Source organism: Taeniopygia guttata, chromosome 30 (genome assembly GCF_048771995.1).
Source record: "Taeniopygia guttata chromosome 30, bTaeGut7.mat, whole genome shotgun sequence".
In the NCBI taxonomy this organism is placed as follows: domain Eukaryota; kingdom Metazoa; phylum Chordata; class Aves; order Passeriformes; family Estrildidae; genus Taeniopygia; species Taeniopygia guttata.
In genome coordinates, this window is record NC_133055.1 from 2670275 (window position 1) to 2686148 (window position 15874).

Here is a 15874-nt window from a genome sequence, read left to right on the forward strand (position 1 = left end):
TGGGAAATCTAGAGGCTGGGAGCAGGGAAAAGGGGAGCAGAGGGCCCTGATGTCCGGAAATGGGGGATTCAGGGGGTCCCTGTGCAGGATAAGGGGAGCAGGGGGGGTCCCGGTGCCGGCAATGGTGATTCAGGGTCCCGGTGCCGGGGTCCCACTCCCCCCTCGCCCGCCAGGAGCGCCCCCAGCCCCAGCGCTGGAGCCACCGCGCTGCTCCTCCTCACTCCCAGTATGATCCCAGTATGATCCCAGTAGGATCAGTCACCCAGGAGCTGCTCCCAGTATGATCCCAGTACAGCCCAGTCACTCCTGGCATCCCCCCACCCCTCTCTGCGTTCCGACCTGTCCCGGCTCCATCCCCGCCCCTCCCGCGGCTGCGGGGAGGAGGAGGAGGAGGGAGGAAGAGGCGGAGCGGCAGCGGGAGCAGCAGGAGGAGCGGGGAGGATGAACCGCGGGGCTCCGGCTCTGTCTGAACTCGCAGCACCCCGGGAGCGTCGCCCCCATCCCGCAGGTGCCCGGGCAGGGGGAGCTGGCCCCAAATATCCCGGGGCTCCCTGGGTTTGGGGTTTTTGGGGGGATGTTTGGAGCTGGCGGGGCTCCAAGGCCGAGCCGCAGCTGCCCTCGGGGGGACATCGGGGGTCCCCGGGAGGTGTTTTTGGGGGGTCCCGGTGCGGGTGGCGGCAGAGCCCCGGCGGGGCCGGGGGGATGCGGGTCCCCCCGCGGTGCGGGTTGGGCTTCCCGGCCGGGCCCTCCGAGCTCTGCCGGGGCCACGTGGGGACCGCGCGGGAGCGGCGGGAGCGGCGGGGGGACCCCGGATTTGGGGAGCCCCGGGAGAGCCGCGGCTTCCCTGGGCGGGAGCGCAGAGAGAGGAGAGCCCCAGGAGCCCCAGCGGGGACCCCGAGAGGGGGGACCCCTGGCAGTGCCGGCACTCGGCAATGGGGGTGCTGGGGCTGGAGGGGCGGCATGGCCGGGAAAGGGGTTCGGGGGTACCGGGGCCGCCAGGGGCTGCTCCCAGCAGGTGCCCAGTTCCTACCCCTGTGTGCTTCCAGTTTCCTGGGCACTCCCAGGATGAGCCCAGTCAGTCCCAGTATCACCCTGCTCACTTCCCCTCACTCCCTGCAGGATCCCTGTTTCTCCCAGTATGAGCCCAGTCATTCTCAGTCATTCCCCATTGTGACGCTATTTGCCCTCAGCAAGTCCCAGTTGCTCCCACTTTTCTCCAGTGTGTTCCCACTTCTCCCAGTTGCTCCTAGTATAGTCCCAGTCACTCCCAGTATGATCCCAATATGAGCCCAGTATGATCCCAGTCTGCCCCAGCAGGGCCCCAGTCACTCACACTTGCCCCCAGCATGGTCCCAGTTGCCCCCAGCACATTCCCAGTGGCTCCCAGTGTGGTCCCAGTCACCACCTGTGTGAATTTGGCTCCCAGCATGGGCCTGGCAGCTCCCAGTAACCCCCAGTCAGGGTCCCTTGGCACCCACTGTAATCCCAGTATGATCCCAGTCACTCCCAGTATGATGCCAGTGCCCCCCAGTGTGATCCCAGTTGCTCCCTGTCAATGCCAACATGACCCCAGTAACCACCAGTATGATCCCTATGAATCCCAGTCTCTCCCAGTATATCCCAGTCCCTCCCACTTCCTCCCACTTACTTTCAGCATGATTCCAGTTGTTCACAGCCACTCCCAGTCAATCCCAGTATGATTCCTGTCACCCTCCATGGACCTGGCTCCTCCCAGTCTCACCCAGCATGGACCCGGCTGCTCCCACTGTGATCCCAGTATGATCCCAGTTGCTGCCAGAATAGTTGCAGTTGTTCCCAGTTCCTCCCTGTATGATCCCAGGTGTCCCTAGAATAGTCCCAATCCCACTCAGCATGGTCCCACTCACTCTCAGCTGTCCCCAGCATGGTCCCAGCTGTTCCCAGTGTGGTTCCAGTCCCCCCAGTATGGTCACAGACACTCCCAGTATATTCCAGTTGGCCCAATAAGGTTTTGATGACCTCAGAATGATCCCAGTCTTTCCCAGTTACTCCCAGTTGCCTCCAGCATGATCCCAGTTTCTGGCAGTTGTCCAAAGTGTGGTCCCAGTCGCTCCCAGTATGAACCCAGTTTCCCCATTTGTGGTCTCAGTCCCCTCAGCACGGTTCCAGTACCTTCCAGTTGGTCCCAGTTGCTTCCAATGTGTCCAGATTTTCCTCCCAACATGGGCCCAGTAGCTCCCAGTGACCCCCAGCCAGGATCCATTCACACCTGCTGGAATCCCAGTGGCTCCCAGGATGGTCCCAGCTGCACCCAGTCCCCCCCAGTATGGTTCCAGTCACTCCCAGTATGATTCCAGCCCTGCCCAGAATGACTCCCTGTCACTCCCAGGGTGGGCCCAGTTGCTCCCAGTCACCTCCAGCATGGTTCCAGTCCCAGCCAGCACACTTCCAGTCATTCCCAGTATGATGCCAGCCAGTTCCAGTAGGATCCCAGTAGGAATCCAGCATGGGCACAGCTGCTCCCATTATCATCCACTGTGGTTCCAGTTGCTCCCATTTACCCCCACTGTGGTTTCAGTCTCTCCCAGTGTATCCCAGTTGCTCCCACCATGTTCCCAGTCACTCCAGTTGTCCTCAGTTGCTTCCAGCCTGATCCCAGTTGCTCCAAGTAAGATCCAGTAGGATCCCATTTGCCCCCAGCATGCTTTCAGTTGCTTCCTGTTCTCCCCAGTGTGATCCCAGTTGCCCCCAGTTGTCCCTTGTATCAACCCCATCACTCCCCATATGATCCCAGTTGCTCCCAGCATGGTCCCAGTCATGCCCAGTTGTCCCCGGTGTAGACCCACTCACTTCCACTCGCTCTCAGTTCTCCCCAGCATGGTCCCCGTTGTTCCCAGTGTGTTCCCAGTCACCCCAGTAAGGTTACAGACATCCCCAGTAAATCCCAGTTGCCTTCAGCATCTCTGTGGTCATTCCCAGACACTCCCAGTGATCCCAGTAAGGTGCTTGTTATCCCAGTATGATCTCAGTCATGCCCAGTATGTCCCAGTTGTCTCCAGCCTCCAGTCATTCCCAATTCCTCCAGTTTACTTGCAGCATGATCCCAGTTGTTCTCAGTTGCTCCCAGTAGCCCAAAGTGGGATCCCAGTTGCTCCCTTTCATCACCAGTATGAGCCCAGTAACCTCCAGTATGATCCTTGTCACATGCCAGCACTCCCAGTATGGTCCCAGTATAATCCCAGTAACTTCCAATCACTCGCAGTATGGTCCCAGTTGCCTCCAGCTACATCAGCCCAGTCAATCCCAGTATGATGCCGTTTGCTCCCAGAGTGCTCCAAGTTGCTCCCAGTCACCCCCAGTACAGGGATGCTGTGCATGGTGTGTTCCCAGTCACTCTCAGACACTCCCAGTATTAGTCCAGTCCCTCTCAGTATGATCCAGAGATGACGCCAGTGTGCTCCCAGTCAGTGCCAATATGAACCAGTTGTGCTCCACATGGTTCCAGTTGCCCCTTTCACCCTCACTGTCCCTCCCAGTCTCTCACAGTGTCCCCCAGTTCCTTCCAGCATATTCCCACTCACTCCCAGTTCCTTCCAGCGCGATCCCATTTGCTCACAACTGCTCCCAGTCAGCCTCAGTGTCGTGGCACTCACCGCCAGTATGATCCCAGTCACCTCCAGCATGATCCCAGTATAAGCCCAGTCATTTCCAGTCATCCCCAGCAGGCACCCAGTGACTCCCAGTTCCTCCCAGTTGCTCCTAGCATGATCCCAGTTGCTCACAGCTGCTCCCAGTCACCCTATTCATGCTCCCAGTCACTCCCAGTATATCCCATTTGCCCCCAGCATGGTCTCAGTTGCCCCCGTAGGCTCCTACTCTGTGTCAGTATGATCGCAGTACGATCCCAGTCTCCCTCGGGGTGACTGCAGTCTGCCCTGGCATGGGCCCAGCTGCTCCCAGTATGATTCCAGTACAATCCCAGTACAAACCAGTCCTTCCCAGTGCTGCCACTCCTGGCATCCCCGAGCCCTCTCTGCGTTCCCCCCTCCTGATCTCCTGAGAGGAGCCCCAAGGGCCGGCAGTGCCCAGGCAGGGTCCCCAGGCAGCCCCAGTTTGGATGTGCAGCCCCCAGTTTCCCCAGTTTGCCTCTCCTTTGGCCCGGGCCGGGTTCCCCCTGGAACAGTGGCTGGGAGCAGCTGAGAGCCCCGCGCTGCCCATCCCGACCTGTCCCGGCTCCATCCCCGCTCCTGCCGCGGGCTGCCGGGGCTGCGGGAACGGGAACCGAGGGTGTCGCTGCTGCTGGGGGAGGAGGAGGAGGGAGGGAAGGGCAGGGATGAAGGAGGAGCGGGAGGTGGGGATGGGGAGGAGGAGGAGGAGGGGGTATGGAAGGGGAGGGATGGAAGAGGAGAAAGAGGTGGGGATAACGAAGAGGAGGAGGAGGAGGAGGAGGAGGAGGGGGGGGGGGTGGAAGGGAAGGGATAAAGGAGGACAGGCAGGAGGGGACGGGACACAGGAGGAGGAGGAGGAGGGATGGAAGATGAGGGATGAGGGAGCAGAAGGCGGTGGGGTTAGAGAGCAGGAGGAGGGGGAAGGAAGGGCAGGGAGAGAAGGGCAGGGATGGAGGAGGAGCGGGAGGTGGGCTTAGGGAGGAGGAGGAGGAGGGGGGATGGAAGAGGAGGGGCGTCAGGAAGAGGAAGAGGAGGTTGAAAGGCGGATGGAGCAGAGCAGAGAGAAGCGCGCGGTCAGCCCTGCCTGAATTCGCAGCCCCCACCTGTGGGATCATCATCCCCCATCCCGCAGGTGAGCGGGGAGGGGGAGCTCGGGCCAGGTCTCCTGGGGGGTGCCTGGGTTGGGTTTTTTGGGGAGATGTTTGGAGAAGGAAGAACTGCGAAGCTGAGTGGAAAAGGCCTCTTGGGGGGACTCCTTGGAGCCCCGGGAGCCCAGAGCAGGGAAGAAGGGGAGAAGGGAGCCCGGGAGCCCAAAGAGCCCGGCACCCCTGAATGGGGAGAGCCAAGAGGGGGGAGCTTTTGGGATTGCTGGGACTCCCGGCAGCCTGGGGAGGGCGGGCAGTGAGGAGAAGGGGGACCCCCAATGCAAGCGTGACCCCAGCAGCTGGGACAGGGGGGAGCCCTGAACAGCAAAGGGGAGGCAGCAGGGACGGGGAACTCCTGAGACGCTTTTTCACAGCTGGATCTCGGTGTTTGGGAGGATTTTATGGAGCCCAGGTGGCCGGGGACTTCTGGAGATGGACTGGGACAGAGGGAGCTTCCAACTCCACGTGCTCATCCCTTGTTTTCCCCAAACCAGGATTTCCCATTCCCAGCCCCTGGGAGGCTGCGAGGAAGAGGAAGAGCTTCTCCTTGTCCTTCCTCCCCCAGGGCAGGAGCTGAGGATGGAGAGCAGGGAGGACAAATCCCCGCGGCAGAACCTGGTGGAAGAGGCCGTTTTGAGCGGCTCCAGGGCGCAGGAACCCGACGGGGAGGAAAAGCCCCGGAGATCCCGCACGAGGAGGGGCTGCAAAGGCAGATCGCGGGGATCTGAGGGGGAAAGACCCACCCTGGGCCGGGGAGGCGGCCGGAGATGGAGCCAGAGCTCGGAGCTGGGGGTCCCTGAGCAGCTCCATGATGGGGAGAAGCCCCACAAGTGCTCGGAGTGTGGGAAGGGCTTCAGGCGGAGAGGTGATCTGATCAACCACCAGAGGATCCACACCGGGGAGAGGACCTACGAGTGTTCCAAGTGTGGGAAGAGGTTTCAGACCAGCTCCCATCTCCTCCAGCACTATTGGATTCACACGGAGGAGAGGCCCTTCTGCTGCCCCGACTGTGGGAAGGGATTCCGGAGTAACTCAGACCTCATCAAGCACCGGAGGATCCACACTGGGGAGAGGCCCTACGAGTGTTCTCAGTGTGGGAAGAGATTCTCAGAGAACACCGGACTGAAGAAGCACCAGAGGATCCACACTGGGGAGAGGCCCTACGAGTGTTCTGAGTGTGGGAAGACGTTTCAGACCAGCTCCTGTCTCTTCCGGCACTATCAGAGTCACACAGAGGAGAGGCCCTTCTGCTGCCCCGACTGTGGGAAGGGATTCAGGCAGAACTCAGACCTCATCAAGCACCGGAGGATCCACACTGGGGAGAGGCCCTATGAGTGTTCTGAGTGTGGGAAGAGATTCTCAGTGAGCTCCAGACTGAAGAAGCACCAGAGGATCCACACCGGGGAGGGGCCCTACGAATGTTCCAAGTTTCGGAAGAGATTCTCACAGAGCTCTGCCTTGACCCGACACCAACGGAGTCACCGGTAAGGGAAGCCCTTCGAGGGCCCCGAGTGCGAGAAGAGCTAAACTCCATCCCACACTGGAGGACCCACACTGGGCACAGCCCTGGTGATCCACATTCCCTGTGATCCATGTTGGGAACACACCTGGCTGCTTCTCCTTTTGTGTTTACCTGCATTGTTTTCTGTTCTCAACCCCTCTGTGCTCCGAAAGCCAAGAGGGATCAATCTTTCACCTCAAAACCACTCACATCCCACTGAAAACAACTGAAATTTAACCCTCAGAGACTCAATCCCACCTCAAATTGCTTCTTCCCACCTCAAAAATAAACTCAATCCCACGCCAAACTCACTCGATTCCACAGCTGCCAGGGTGAGATGGGTTTGAGAGGAGACTGGGAGATGTGGGATCCCAATTTAGAGCGGTGGGATGGGGATTGTGTGGGGCTGGGTGGCTGCGATGTATTTGATAGCAAATAAAACTTTCAGACTTACTGATTTCTTTGCCGTTCATTCCCAGTCCGTGGCAGTTCTGTTTGCAGAGCGCCGCCTCACAGAGCGTCCCCTCACAGTTCCGCCCTTGGCCTGAGCTCGGCCCTTTCCCCTCACGGTCCTGCCCTTTCCTCGCCCCCTTTCCCCTCACGGTCCCGCCCTTTCCTCGCCCCCTTTTCCCTCACGGTCCCGCCATTTCCTCGGCCCTTTCCCCTCACGGTCCCGCCCTTTCCTCGCTCCTTTCCCCTCACGGTCCCGCCATTTCCTCGCCCCTTTCCCCTCACGGTCCCGCCCTTTCCTCGCCCCCTTTCCCCTCACGGTCCCGCCATTTCCTCGCCCCCTTTCCCCTCACGGTCCCGCCCGTTCCTCGCTCCCTTTCCCCTCACGGTTTTCCCTTTCCTCGCCCCTTTCCCCTCACAGTTCGGCCTTCGGCAGCGGGGATTGTGTGGGGCAATATGGTGTCAGTACAAAGCCAGTACAGTCCCATTCGATCCCAGGATGATCCCAGTATGATCCCAGTACGATGCCAGTACAGTCCCAGTCACTCCCAGTAGGATCCCAGAAGGATTCCGGTAAGAGCCCAGTCCCTGCCGGTGCTGCCGGGGAGGAGGAGGGGAGGAATGAAGGAGGAGAAAGAGGTGGGGATAGCGAGGGGGAGGACGGGGAAGGAGGAGGGGGGATGGAAGGGAAGGGATAAAGGAGGACAGGCAGGAGGGGACGGGACACAGGAGGAGGAGCGATGGAAGATGAGGGATGAGGGAGCAGAAGGCGGTGGGGTTAGAGAACAGGAGGAGGGGGAAGGAAGGGCAGGGAGGGAAGGGCAGGGATGGAGGAGGAGCGGGAGGTGGGCTTAGGGAGGAGGAGGAGGAGGAGGAAAGGGGATGGAAGAGGAGGAGCGGCAGGAAGAGGAAGAGGAGGGACAAAGCGGATCGAACAGAGCAGAGAGAATCACGCGGTCAGCCCTGCCTGAATTCGCAGCCCCCACCTGTGGGATCATCGCCCCCCATCCCGCAGGTGAGCGGGGAGGGGGAGCTCGGGCCCGATCTCCCGGGGGGTGCCTGGGTTGAGTTTTTTGGGGGGATGTTTGGAGAAGGAAGAACTGCGAAGCGGAGCGGAAAAGGCCCCTTGGGGGGACTCCTTGGAGCCCCGGCAGCCCAGAGCAGAGAAGGAGGGGAGAAGGGAGCCCGGGAGCCCAAAGAGCCCGGCACCCCTGGATGGGGAGAGCCAAGAGGGGGGAGCTTTTGGGATCGCTGGGACTCGCGGCAGCCTGGGGAGGGCGGGCAGCGAGGAGAAGGGGACCCCGAATGCAAGCGTGACCCCAGCAGCTGGGACAGGGGGCAGCCCCGAACAGCAAAGGGGAGGCATGAGGGACGGGGAACTCCCGGGAGGCTTTTTCAGGGCTGGATCTCGGTGTTCGGGAGGTTTTTATGGAGCCCAGGAGGGCAGGGACTTCCAGAGATGGACTGGGACAGAGGGGGAGCTTCCAACTTCACGTGCTCATCCCTTGTTTTCCCCAAACCAGGATTTCCCATTCCCAGCCCCTGGGCGGCTGCGAGGAAGAGGAAGAGCCTCTCCTCGTCCTTCCTCCCCCAGGGCAGGAGCTGAGGATGGAGAGCAGGGAGTACAAATCCCCGCGGCAGAACCTGGTGGGAGAGGCCGTTTTGAGCGGCTCCACGGCGCAGGAACCCGACGGGGAGGAAAAGCCCCGGAGATCCCGCACGAGGAGGGGCTGCAAAGGCAGATCGCGGGGATCTGAGGGGGAAAGACCCACCCAGGGCCGGGGAGGCGGCCGGAGATGGAGCCAGAGCTCGGAGCTGGGGGTCCCTGAGCAGCTCCATGATCGGGAGAAGCCCCACAAGTGCTCGGAGTGTGGGAAGGGCTTCAGGTGGAGCTCCAACCTGATCAGGCACCAGAGGATCCACACTGAGGAGAGGCCCTACGAGTGTGGGGAGTGTGGGAAGAGCTTCAGACACAGCTCCAGCCTGATCAGGAACCAGGTGAGTAATATCGGTCAGAGGCCCTACGAGTGTGGGGAGTGTGGGAAGAGCTTCATATGCAGCTCCAACCTGATCACGCACCAGAGGATCCACACTGGGGAGAGGCCATACGAGTGCTCCAAGTGTGGGAAGAGATTCTCACAGAGCTCCAGCCTGATCAGGCACCAGGTGATCCACACCGGGGAGAGGCCCTACGAGTGTTCCAAGTGTGGGAAGACGTTTCAGACCAGCTCCTGTCTCCTCCAACACTTTTGGATTCACACAGAGGAGAGGCCCTTCTGCTGCCCCGACTGTGGGAAGGGATTCAGGAGGAACTCTAACCTCATCAACCACCAGAGGATCCACACTGGGGAGAGGCCCTACGAGTGTTCTGAGTGTGGGAAGAGCTTCACCGAGAGATCCAGTCTGATCACGCACCAAAGGATTCACACGGGGGAGAGGCCCTACGAGTGTTCTGAGTGTGGGAAGAGGTTTAACAGAAACTCCCATCTCCTCCGGCACTATCAGAGTCACACGGAGGAGAGGCCCTACTGCTGCCCCGACTGCGGGAAGGGATTCAGGTACAACTCCGCCCTCATCAGGCATCGCCGCATCCACACTGGGGAGAGGCCCTACGAGTGTTCCAAGTGTGGGAAGAGATTCTCACAGAGCTCTACCTTGACCCGACACCAACGGAGTCACCGGTAAGGGAAGCCCTTCGCGGGCCCCGAGTGCGAGAAGAGCTAAACTCCATCCCACACTGGAGGACCCACACTGGGCAAAGCCCTGGTGACCCACATTCCCTGTGATCCATGTTGGGAACACACCTGGCTGCTTCTCCTTTTGTGTTTACCTGCATTGTTTTCTGTTCTCAACCCCTCTGTGCTCCGAAAGCCAAGAGGGATCAATCTTTCACCTCAAAACCACTCACATCCCACTGAAAACAACTGAAATTTAACCGTCAGAGACTCAATCCCACCTCAAATTGCTTCTTCCCACCTCAAAAATAAACTCAATCCCACGCCAAACTCACTCGATTCCACAGCTGCCAGGGTGAGATGGGTTTGGGAGGAGACTGGGAGATGTGGGATCCCAATTTAGAGCGGTGGGATTGGGATTGTGTGGGGCTGGGTGGCTGCGATGTATTTGATAACAAATGAAACTTTCAGACCTACTGATTTCTTTGCCGTTCATTCCCAGTCCGTGGCAGTTCTGTTTGCAGAGCGCCGCCTCACAGAGCTTCCCCTCACGGTCCCGCCCTTTCCCGCCCCTTTCCCCTCACGGTCCCGCCCTTTCCTCGCCCCCTTTCCCCTCACGGTCCCGCCCTTTCCTCGCCCCTTTCCCCTCACGGTCCCGCCCTTTCCTCGCCCCTTTCCCCTCACGGTCCCGCCCTTGGCCTGAGCTCGGCCCTTTCCCCTCACGGTCCCTCCCTTTCCTCGCCCGCTTTCCCCACACAGTCCCGACATTTCCTCGCCCCCTTTCCCCTCACGGTCCCGCCATTTCCTCGCCCCTTTCCCCTCACGGTCCCGCCCTTTCCTCGCCCCCTTTCCCCTCACGGTCCCGCCCTTTCCTCGCCCCCTTTCCCCTCACGGTCCCGACATTTCCTCGCCCTCTTTCCCCTCACGGTCCCGCCCTTTCCTCGCCCCCTTTCCCCTCACGGTCCCGCCCTTTCCTCGCCCCCTTTCCCCTCACGGTCTTCCCTTTCCTCGCCCCTTTCCCCTCACGGTCCCGCCCTTTCCTCGCCCCTTTCCCCTCACGGTTCGGCCTTCGGGAGCGGGGATTGTGTGGGCAATATGGTGTCAGTACAAAGCCAGTACAGTCCCATTCGATCCCAGGATGATCCCCGTATGATCCCAGTACGATGCCAGTACAGTCCCAGTCACTCCCAGTAGGATCCCAGTAGGATTCCGGTAAGAGCCCAGTCCCTGCCGGTGCTGCCGGGGAGGAGGAGGGGAGGGATGAAGGAGGAGAAGGAGGTGAGGATAGCGAGGGGGAGGACGGGGAAGGAGGAGGGGGGATGGAAGGGAAGGGATAAAGGAGGACAGGCGGGAGGGTTCGGGACACAGGAGGAGGAGGAAGAGCGATGGAAGATGAGGGATGAGGGAGGAGAAGGCGGCGGGATTAGAGAGCGGGAGGAGGGGGAAGGAAGGGGAGGCAGGGAAGGGCAGGCATGGAGGAGGAGCGGGAGGAGGGCTTAGGGAGGAGGAGGAGGAGGAGGAAAGGGGATGGAAGAGGAGGAGCTGCAGGAAGAGGAAGAGGAGGGACGAAGCGGATCGAACAGAGCAGAGGAATCACGCGGTCGAGCCCTGCCTGAATTCGCAGCCCCCACCTGTGGGATCATCGGCCCCCATCCCGCAGGTGAGCGGGGAGGGGGAGCTCGGGCCCGATCTCCCGGGGGGTGCCTGGGTTGGGTTTTTTGGGGGGATGTTTGGAGAAGGAAGAACTGCGAAGCGGAGCGGAAAAGGCCCCTTGGGGGGACTCCTTGGAGCCCCGGCAGCCCAGAGCAGAGAAGGAGGGGAGAAGGGAGCCCGGGAGCCCAAAGAGCCCGGCACCCCTGGATGGGGAGAGCCAAGAGGGGGGAGCTTTTGGGATCGCTGGGACTCGCGGCAGCCTGGGGAGGGCGGGCAGCGAGGAGAAGGGGACCCCCAATGCAAGCGTGACCCCAGCAGCTGGGACAGGGGGGAGCCCCGAACAGCAAAGGGGAGGCATGAGGGACGGGGAACTCCCGGGAGGCTTTTTCAGGGCTGGATCTCGGTGTTCGGGAGGTTTTTATGGAGCCCAGGAGGGCAGGGACTTCCAGAGATGGACTGGGACAGAGGGGGAGCTTCCAACTCCACGTGCTCATCCCTTGTTTTCCCCAAACCAGGATTTCCCATTCCCAGCCCCTGGGCGGCTGCGAGGAAGAGGAAGAGCCTCTCCTCGTCCTTCCTCCCCCAGGGCAGGAGCTGAGGATGGAGAGCAGGGAGTACAAATCCCCGCGGCAGAACCTGGTGGAAGAGGCCGTTTTGAGCGGCTCCACGGCGCAGGAACCCGACGGGGAGGAAAAGCCCCGGAGATCCCGCACGAGGAGGGGCTGCAAAGGCAGATCGCGGGGATCTGAGGGGGAAAGACCCACCCAGGGCCGGGGAGGCGGCCGGAGATGGAGCCAGAGCTCGGAGCTGGGGGTCCCTGAGCAGCTCCATGATCGGGAGAAGCCCCACAAGTGCTCGGAGTGTGGGAAGGGCTTCAGGTGGAGCTCCAACCTGATCAGGCACCAGAGGATCCACACTGAGGAGAGGCCCTACGAGTGTGGGGAGTGTGGGAAGAGCTTCATATGCAGCTCCAACCTGATCACGCACCAGAGGATCCACACTGGGGAGAGGCCATACGAGTGCTCCAAGTGTGGGAAGAGATTCTCACAGAGCTCCAGCCTGATCAGGCACCAGGTGATCCACACCGGGGAGAGGCCCTACGAGTGTTCCAAGTGTGGGAAGACGTTTCAGACCAGCTCCTGTCTCCTCCAACACTTTTGGATTCACACAGAGGAGAGGCCCTTCTGCTGCCCCGACTGTGGGAAGGGATTCAGGAGGAACTCTAACCTCATCAACCACCGGAGGATCCACACTGGGGAGAGGCCCTACGAGTGTTCTGAGTGTGGGAAGAGCTTCACCGAGAGATCCAGTCTGATCACGCACCAAAGGATTCACACGGGGGAGAGGCCCTACGAGTGTTCTGAGTGTGGGAAGAGGTTTAACAGAAACTCCCATCTCCTCCGGCACTATCAGAGTCACACGGAGGAGAGGCCCTACTGCTGCCCCGACTGCGGGAAGGGATTCAGGTACAACTCCGCCCTCATCAGGCATCGCCGCATCCGCACCGGGGAGAGGCCCTACGAATGTTCCAAGTGTGGGAAGAGATTCTCACAGAGCTCTACCTTGACCCGACACCAACGGAGTCACCGGTAAGGGAAGCCCTTCGCGGGCCCCGAGTGCGAGAAGAGCTAAACTCCATCCCACACTGGAGGACCCACACTGGGCAAAGCCCTGGTGACCCACAGTCTCTGTGATCCATGTTGGGAACACACCTGGCTGCTTCTCCTTTTGTGTTTACCTGCATTGTTTTCTGTTCTCCACCTCTCTGTGCTCCAAAAGCCAAGAGGGATCGATCTTTCACCTCAAAACCACTCACATCCCACTGAAAACAACTGAAATTTAACCCTCAGAGACTCAATCCCACCTCAAATTGCTTCTTCCCACCTCAAAAATAAACTCAATCCCACGCCAAACTCACTCGATACCACAGCTGCCAGGGTGAGATGGGTTTGGGAGGAGACTGGGAGAAGTGGGATCCCAGTTTAGAGCGGTGGGATGGGGATTGTGTGGGGCTGGGTGGCTGCGATGTATTTGATAACAAATGAAACTTTCAGACCTACTGATTTCTTTGCCGTTCATTCCCAGTCCGTGGCTGTTCTGTTTGCAGAGCGCCGGCTCACAAAGCGTCCCCTCACAGTTCCGCCCTTGGCCTGAGCTCGCCCCTTTCCCCTCACGGTCCCGCCCTTTCCTCGCCCCTTTCCCCTCACGGTCCCGCCATTTCCTCGCCCCTTTCCCCTCACGGTCCCGCCCTTTCATCGCCCCCTTTCCCCTCACGTTCCCGTCCTTTCCTCGCTCCCTTTCCCCTCACGGTCCCACCCTTTCCTCGCCCCTTTCCCCTCACGGTCCCGCCCTTTCCTCGCCCCCTTTCCCCTCACGGTTCGGCCTTCGGGAGCGGGGATTGTGTGGGGCAATATGGTGTCAGTACAAAGCCAGTACAGTCCCATTCGATCCCAGGATGATCCCCGTATGATCCCAGTACGATGCCAGTACAGTCCCAGTCACTCCCAGTAGGATCCCAGTAGGATTCCGGTAAGAGCCCAGTCCCTGCCGGTGCTGCCGGGGAGGAGGAGGGGAGGGATGAAGGAGGAGAAGGAGGTGAGGATAGCGTGGGGGAGGACGGGGAAGGAGGAGGGGGGATGGAAGGGAAGGGATAAAGGAGGACAGGCGGGAGGGGACGGGACGCAGGAGGAGGAGGAGGAGGAGCGATGGAAGATGAGGGATGAGGGAGGAGAAGGCGGTGGGATTAGAGAGCGGGAGGAGGGGGAAGGAAGGGGAGGCAGGGAAGGGCAGGCATGGAGGAGGAGCGGGAGGTGGGCTTAGCTAGGAGGAGGAGGAGGAAAGGGGATGGAAGAGGAGGGTCGGCAGGAAGAGGAAGAGGAGGGACGAAGCGGATCGAACAGAGCAGAGGAGTCACGCGGTCGAGCCCTGCCTGAATTCGCAGCCCCCACCTGTGGGATCATCGCCCCCCATCCCGCAGGTGAGCGGGGAGGGGGAGCTCGGGCCCGATCTCCCGGGGGGTGCCTGGGTGGGGTTTTTTGGGGGGATGTTTGGAGAAGGAAGAACTGCGAAGCGGAGCGGAAAAGGCCCCTTGGGGGGACTCCTTGGAGCCCCGGCAGCCCAGAGCAGAGAAGGAGGGGAGAAGGGAGCCCGGGAGCCCAAACAGCCCCGGCACCCCTGGATGGGGAGAGCCAAGAGGGGGGAGCTTTTGGGATCGCTGGGACTCGCGGCAGCCTGGGGAGGGCGGGCAGCGAGGAGAAGGGGGACCCCCAATGCAAGCGTGACCCCAGCAGCTGGGACAGGGGGCAGCCCCGAACAGCAAAGGGGAGGCAGCAGGGACGGGGAACTCCCGGGAGGCTTTTTCAGGGCTGGATCTCGGTGTTCGGGAGCATTTTATGGAGCCCAGGAGGGCAGGGACTTCCAGAGATGGACTGGGGCAGAGGGAGCTTCCAACTTCACGTGCTCATCCCTTGTTTTCCCCAAACCAGGATTTCCCATTCCCAGCCCCTGGGCGGCTGCGAGGAAGAGGAAGAGCCTCTCCTTGTCCTTCCTCCCCCAGAGCAGGAGCTGAGGATGGAGAGCAGGGAGGACAAATCCCCGCGGCAGAACCTGGTGGGAGAGGCCGTTTTGAGCGGCTCCACGGCGCAGGAACCCGACGGGGAGGAAAAGCCCCGGAGATCCCGCACGAGGAGGGGCTGCAAAGGCAGATCGCGGGGATCTGAGGGGGAAAGACCCACCCTGGGCCGGGGAGGCGGCCGGAGATGGAGCCAGAGCTCGGAGATGGGGGTCCCTGAGCAGCTCCATGATGGGGAGAAGCCCCACAAGTGCTCGGAGTGTGGGAAGGGCTTCAGGAGGAGCGGTGATCTCATCATGCACCAGAGGATCCACACTGGGGAGAGGCCCTACGAGTGTTCCAAGTGTGGGAAAAGATTCTCACACAGCTCCAGCCTGATCAAGCACCAGAGGATCCACACTGGGGAGAGGCCCTACGAGTGTGGGGAGTGTGGGAAGAGCTTCAGTTGCAGTTCCAGCCTGATCAGGCACCAGGTGATCCACACTGGGGAGAGGCCCCACGAGTGTTCCAAGTGTGGGAAGAGGTTTCAGACCAGATCCTGTCTCCTCAAACACTTTTGGATTCACACAGAGGAGAGGCCCTTCTGCTGCCCCGACTGTGGGAAGGGATTCAGGCAGAACTCCACCCTCATCAAGCACCGGAGGATCCACACCAGGGAGAGGCCCTACGAGTGTTCTGAGTGTGGGGAGAGATTCTCAGACAGCTCCAGCCTGATGAGGCACCAGAGGATCCACACTGGGGAGAGGCCCTACGAGTGTGGGAAGTGTGGGAAGAGCTTCAGTTGCAGCTCCACCCTGATGAGACACCAGGTGATCCACACTGGGGAGAAGCCCTATGAGTGTTCCAAGTGTGGGAAGAGATTCTCACACAGCTCCAGCCTTATCAGGCACCAGGTGATCCACACCGGGGAGAGGCCCCACGAGTGTTCCAAGTGTGGGAAGAGGTTTCAGACCAGCTCCGATCTCCTCCAACACTATCGGAGTCACACAGAGGAGAGGCCCTTCTGCTGCCCCGACTGTGGGAAGGGATTCAGAAGGAACTCCACCCTCACCAACCACCGGAGGATCCACACTGGGGAGAGGCCCTACGAGTGTTCTGAGTGTGGGAAGCGCTTCACCGAGAGCTCCAGCCTGATCACGCACCGGAGGATCCACACTGGGGAGAGGCCCTACGAGTGTTCTGAGTGTGGGAAGAGGTTTAATAGATGCTCCCATCTCCTCGAGCACTATCGA

The 15874-nt window shown here is 60.7% G+C and overlaps 2 protein-coding genes across 2 annotated transcripts in view; one reads left to right on the top strand and one right to left on the bottom strand.

The window, feature by feature from the left end:
* Positions 1 to 9894, top strand: part of LOC105760196 (uncharacterized) — a 448806-nt gene extending 438912 nt beyond the window's left edge. Inside the window, exons 20-22 of the mRNA XM_072919757.1 lie at positions 5597 to 5996; positions 6081 to 6137; positions 8530 to 9894. Coding sequence (XP_072775858.1) covers positions 5597 to 5996; positions 6081 to 6137; positions 8530 to 9428 — 1356 coding nt within the window. The 3' untranslated portion in view covers positions 9429 to 9894. The remainder of the gene's footprint in view (positions 1 to 5596; positions 5997 to 6080; positions 6138 to 8529) is intronic.
* LOC140680256 (uncharacterized) overlaps positions 1 to 15874 on the bottom strand; it is a 1118524-nt gene that overhangs the window by 559743 nt on the left and 542907 nt on the right. The gene's annotated exons all lie outside the window — the stretch shown is intronic.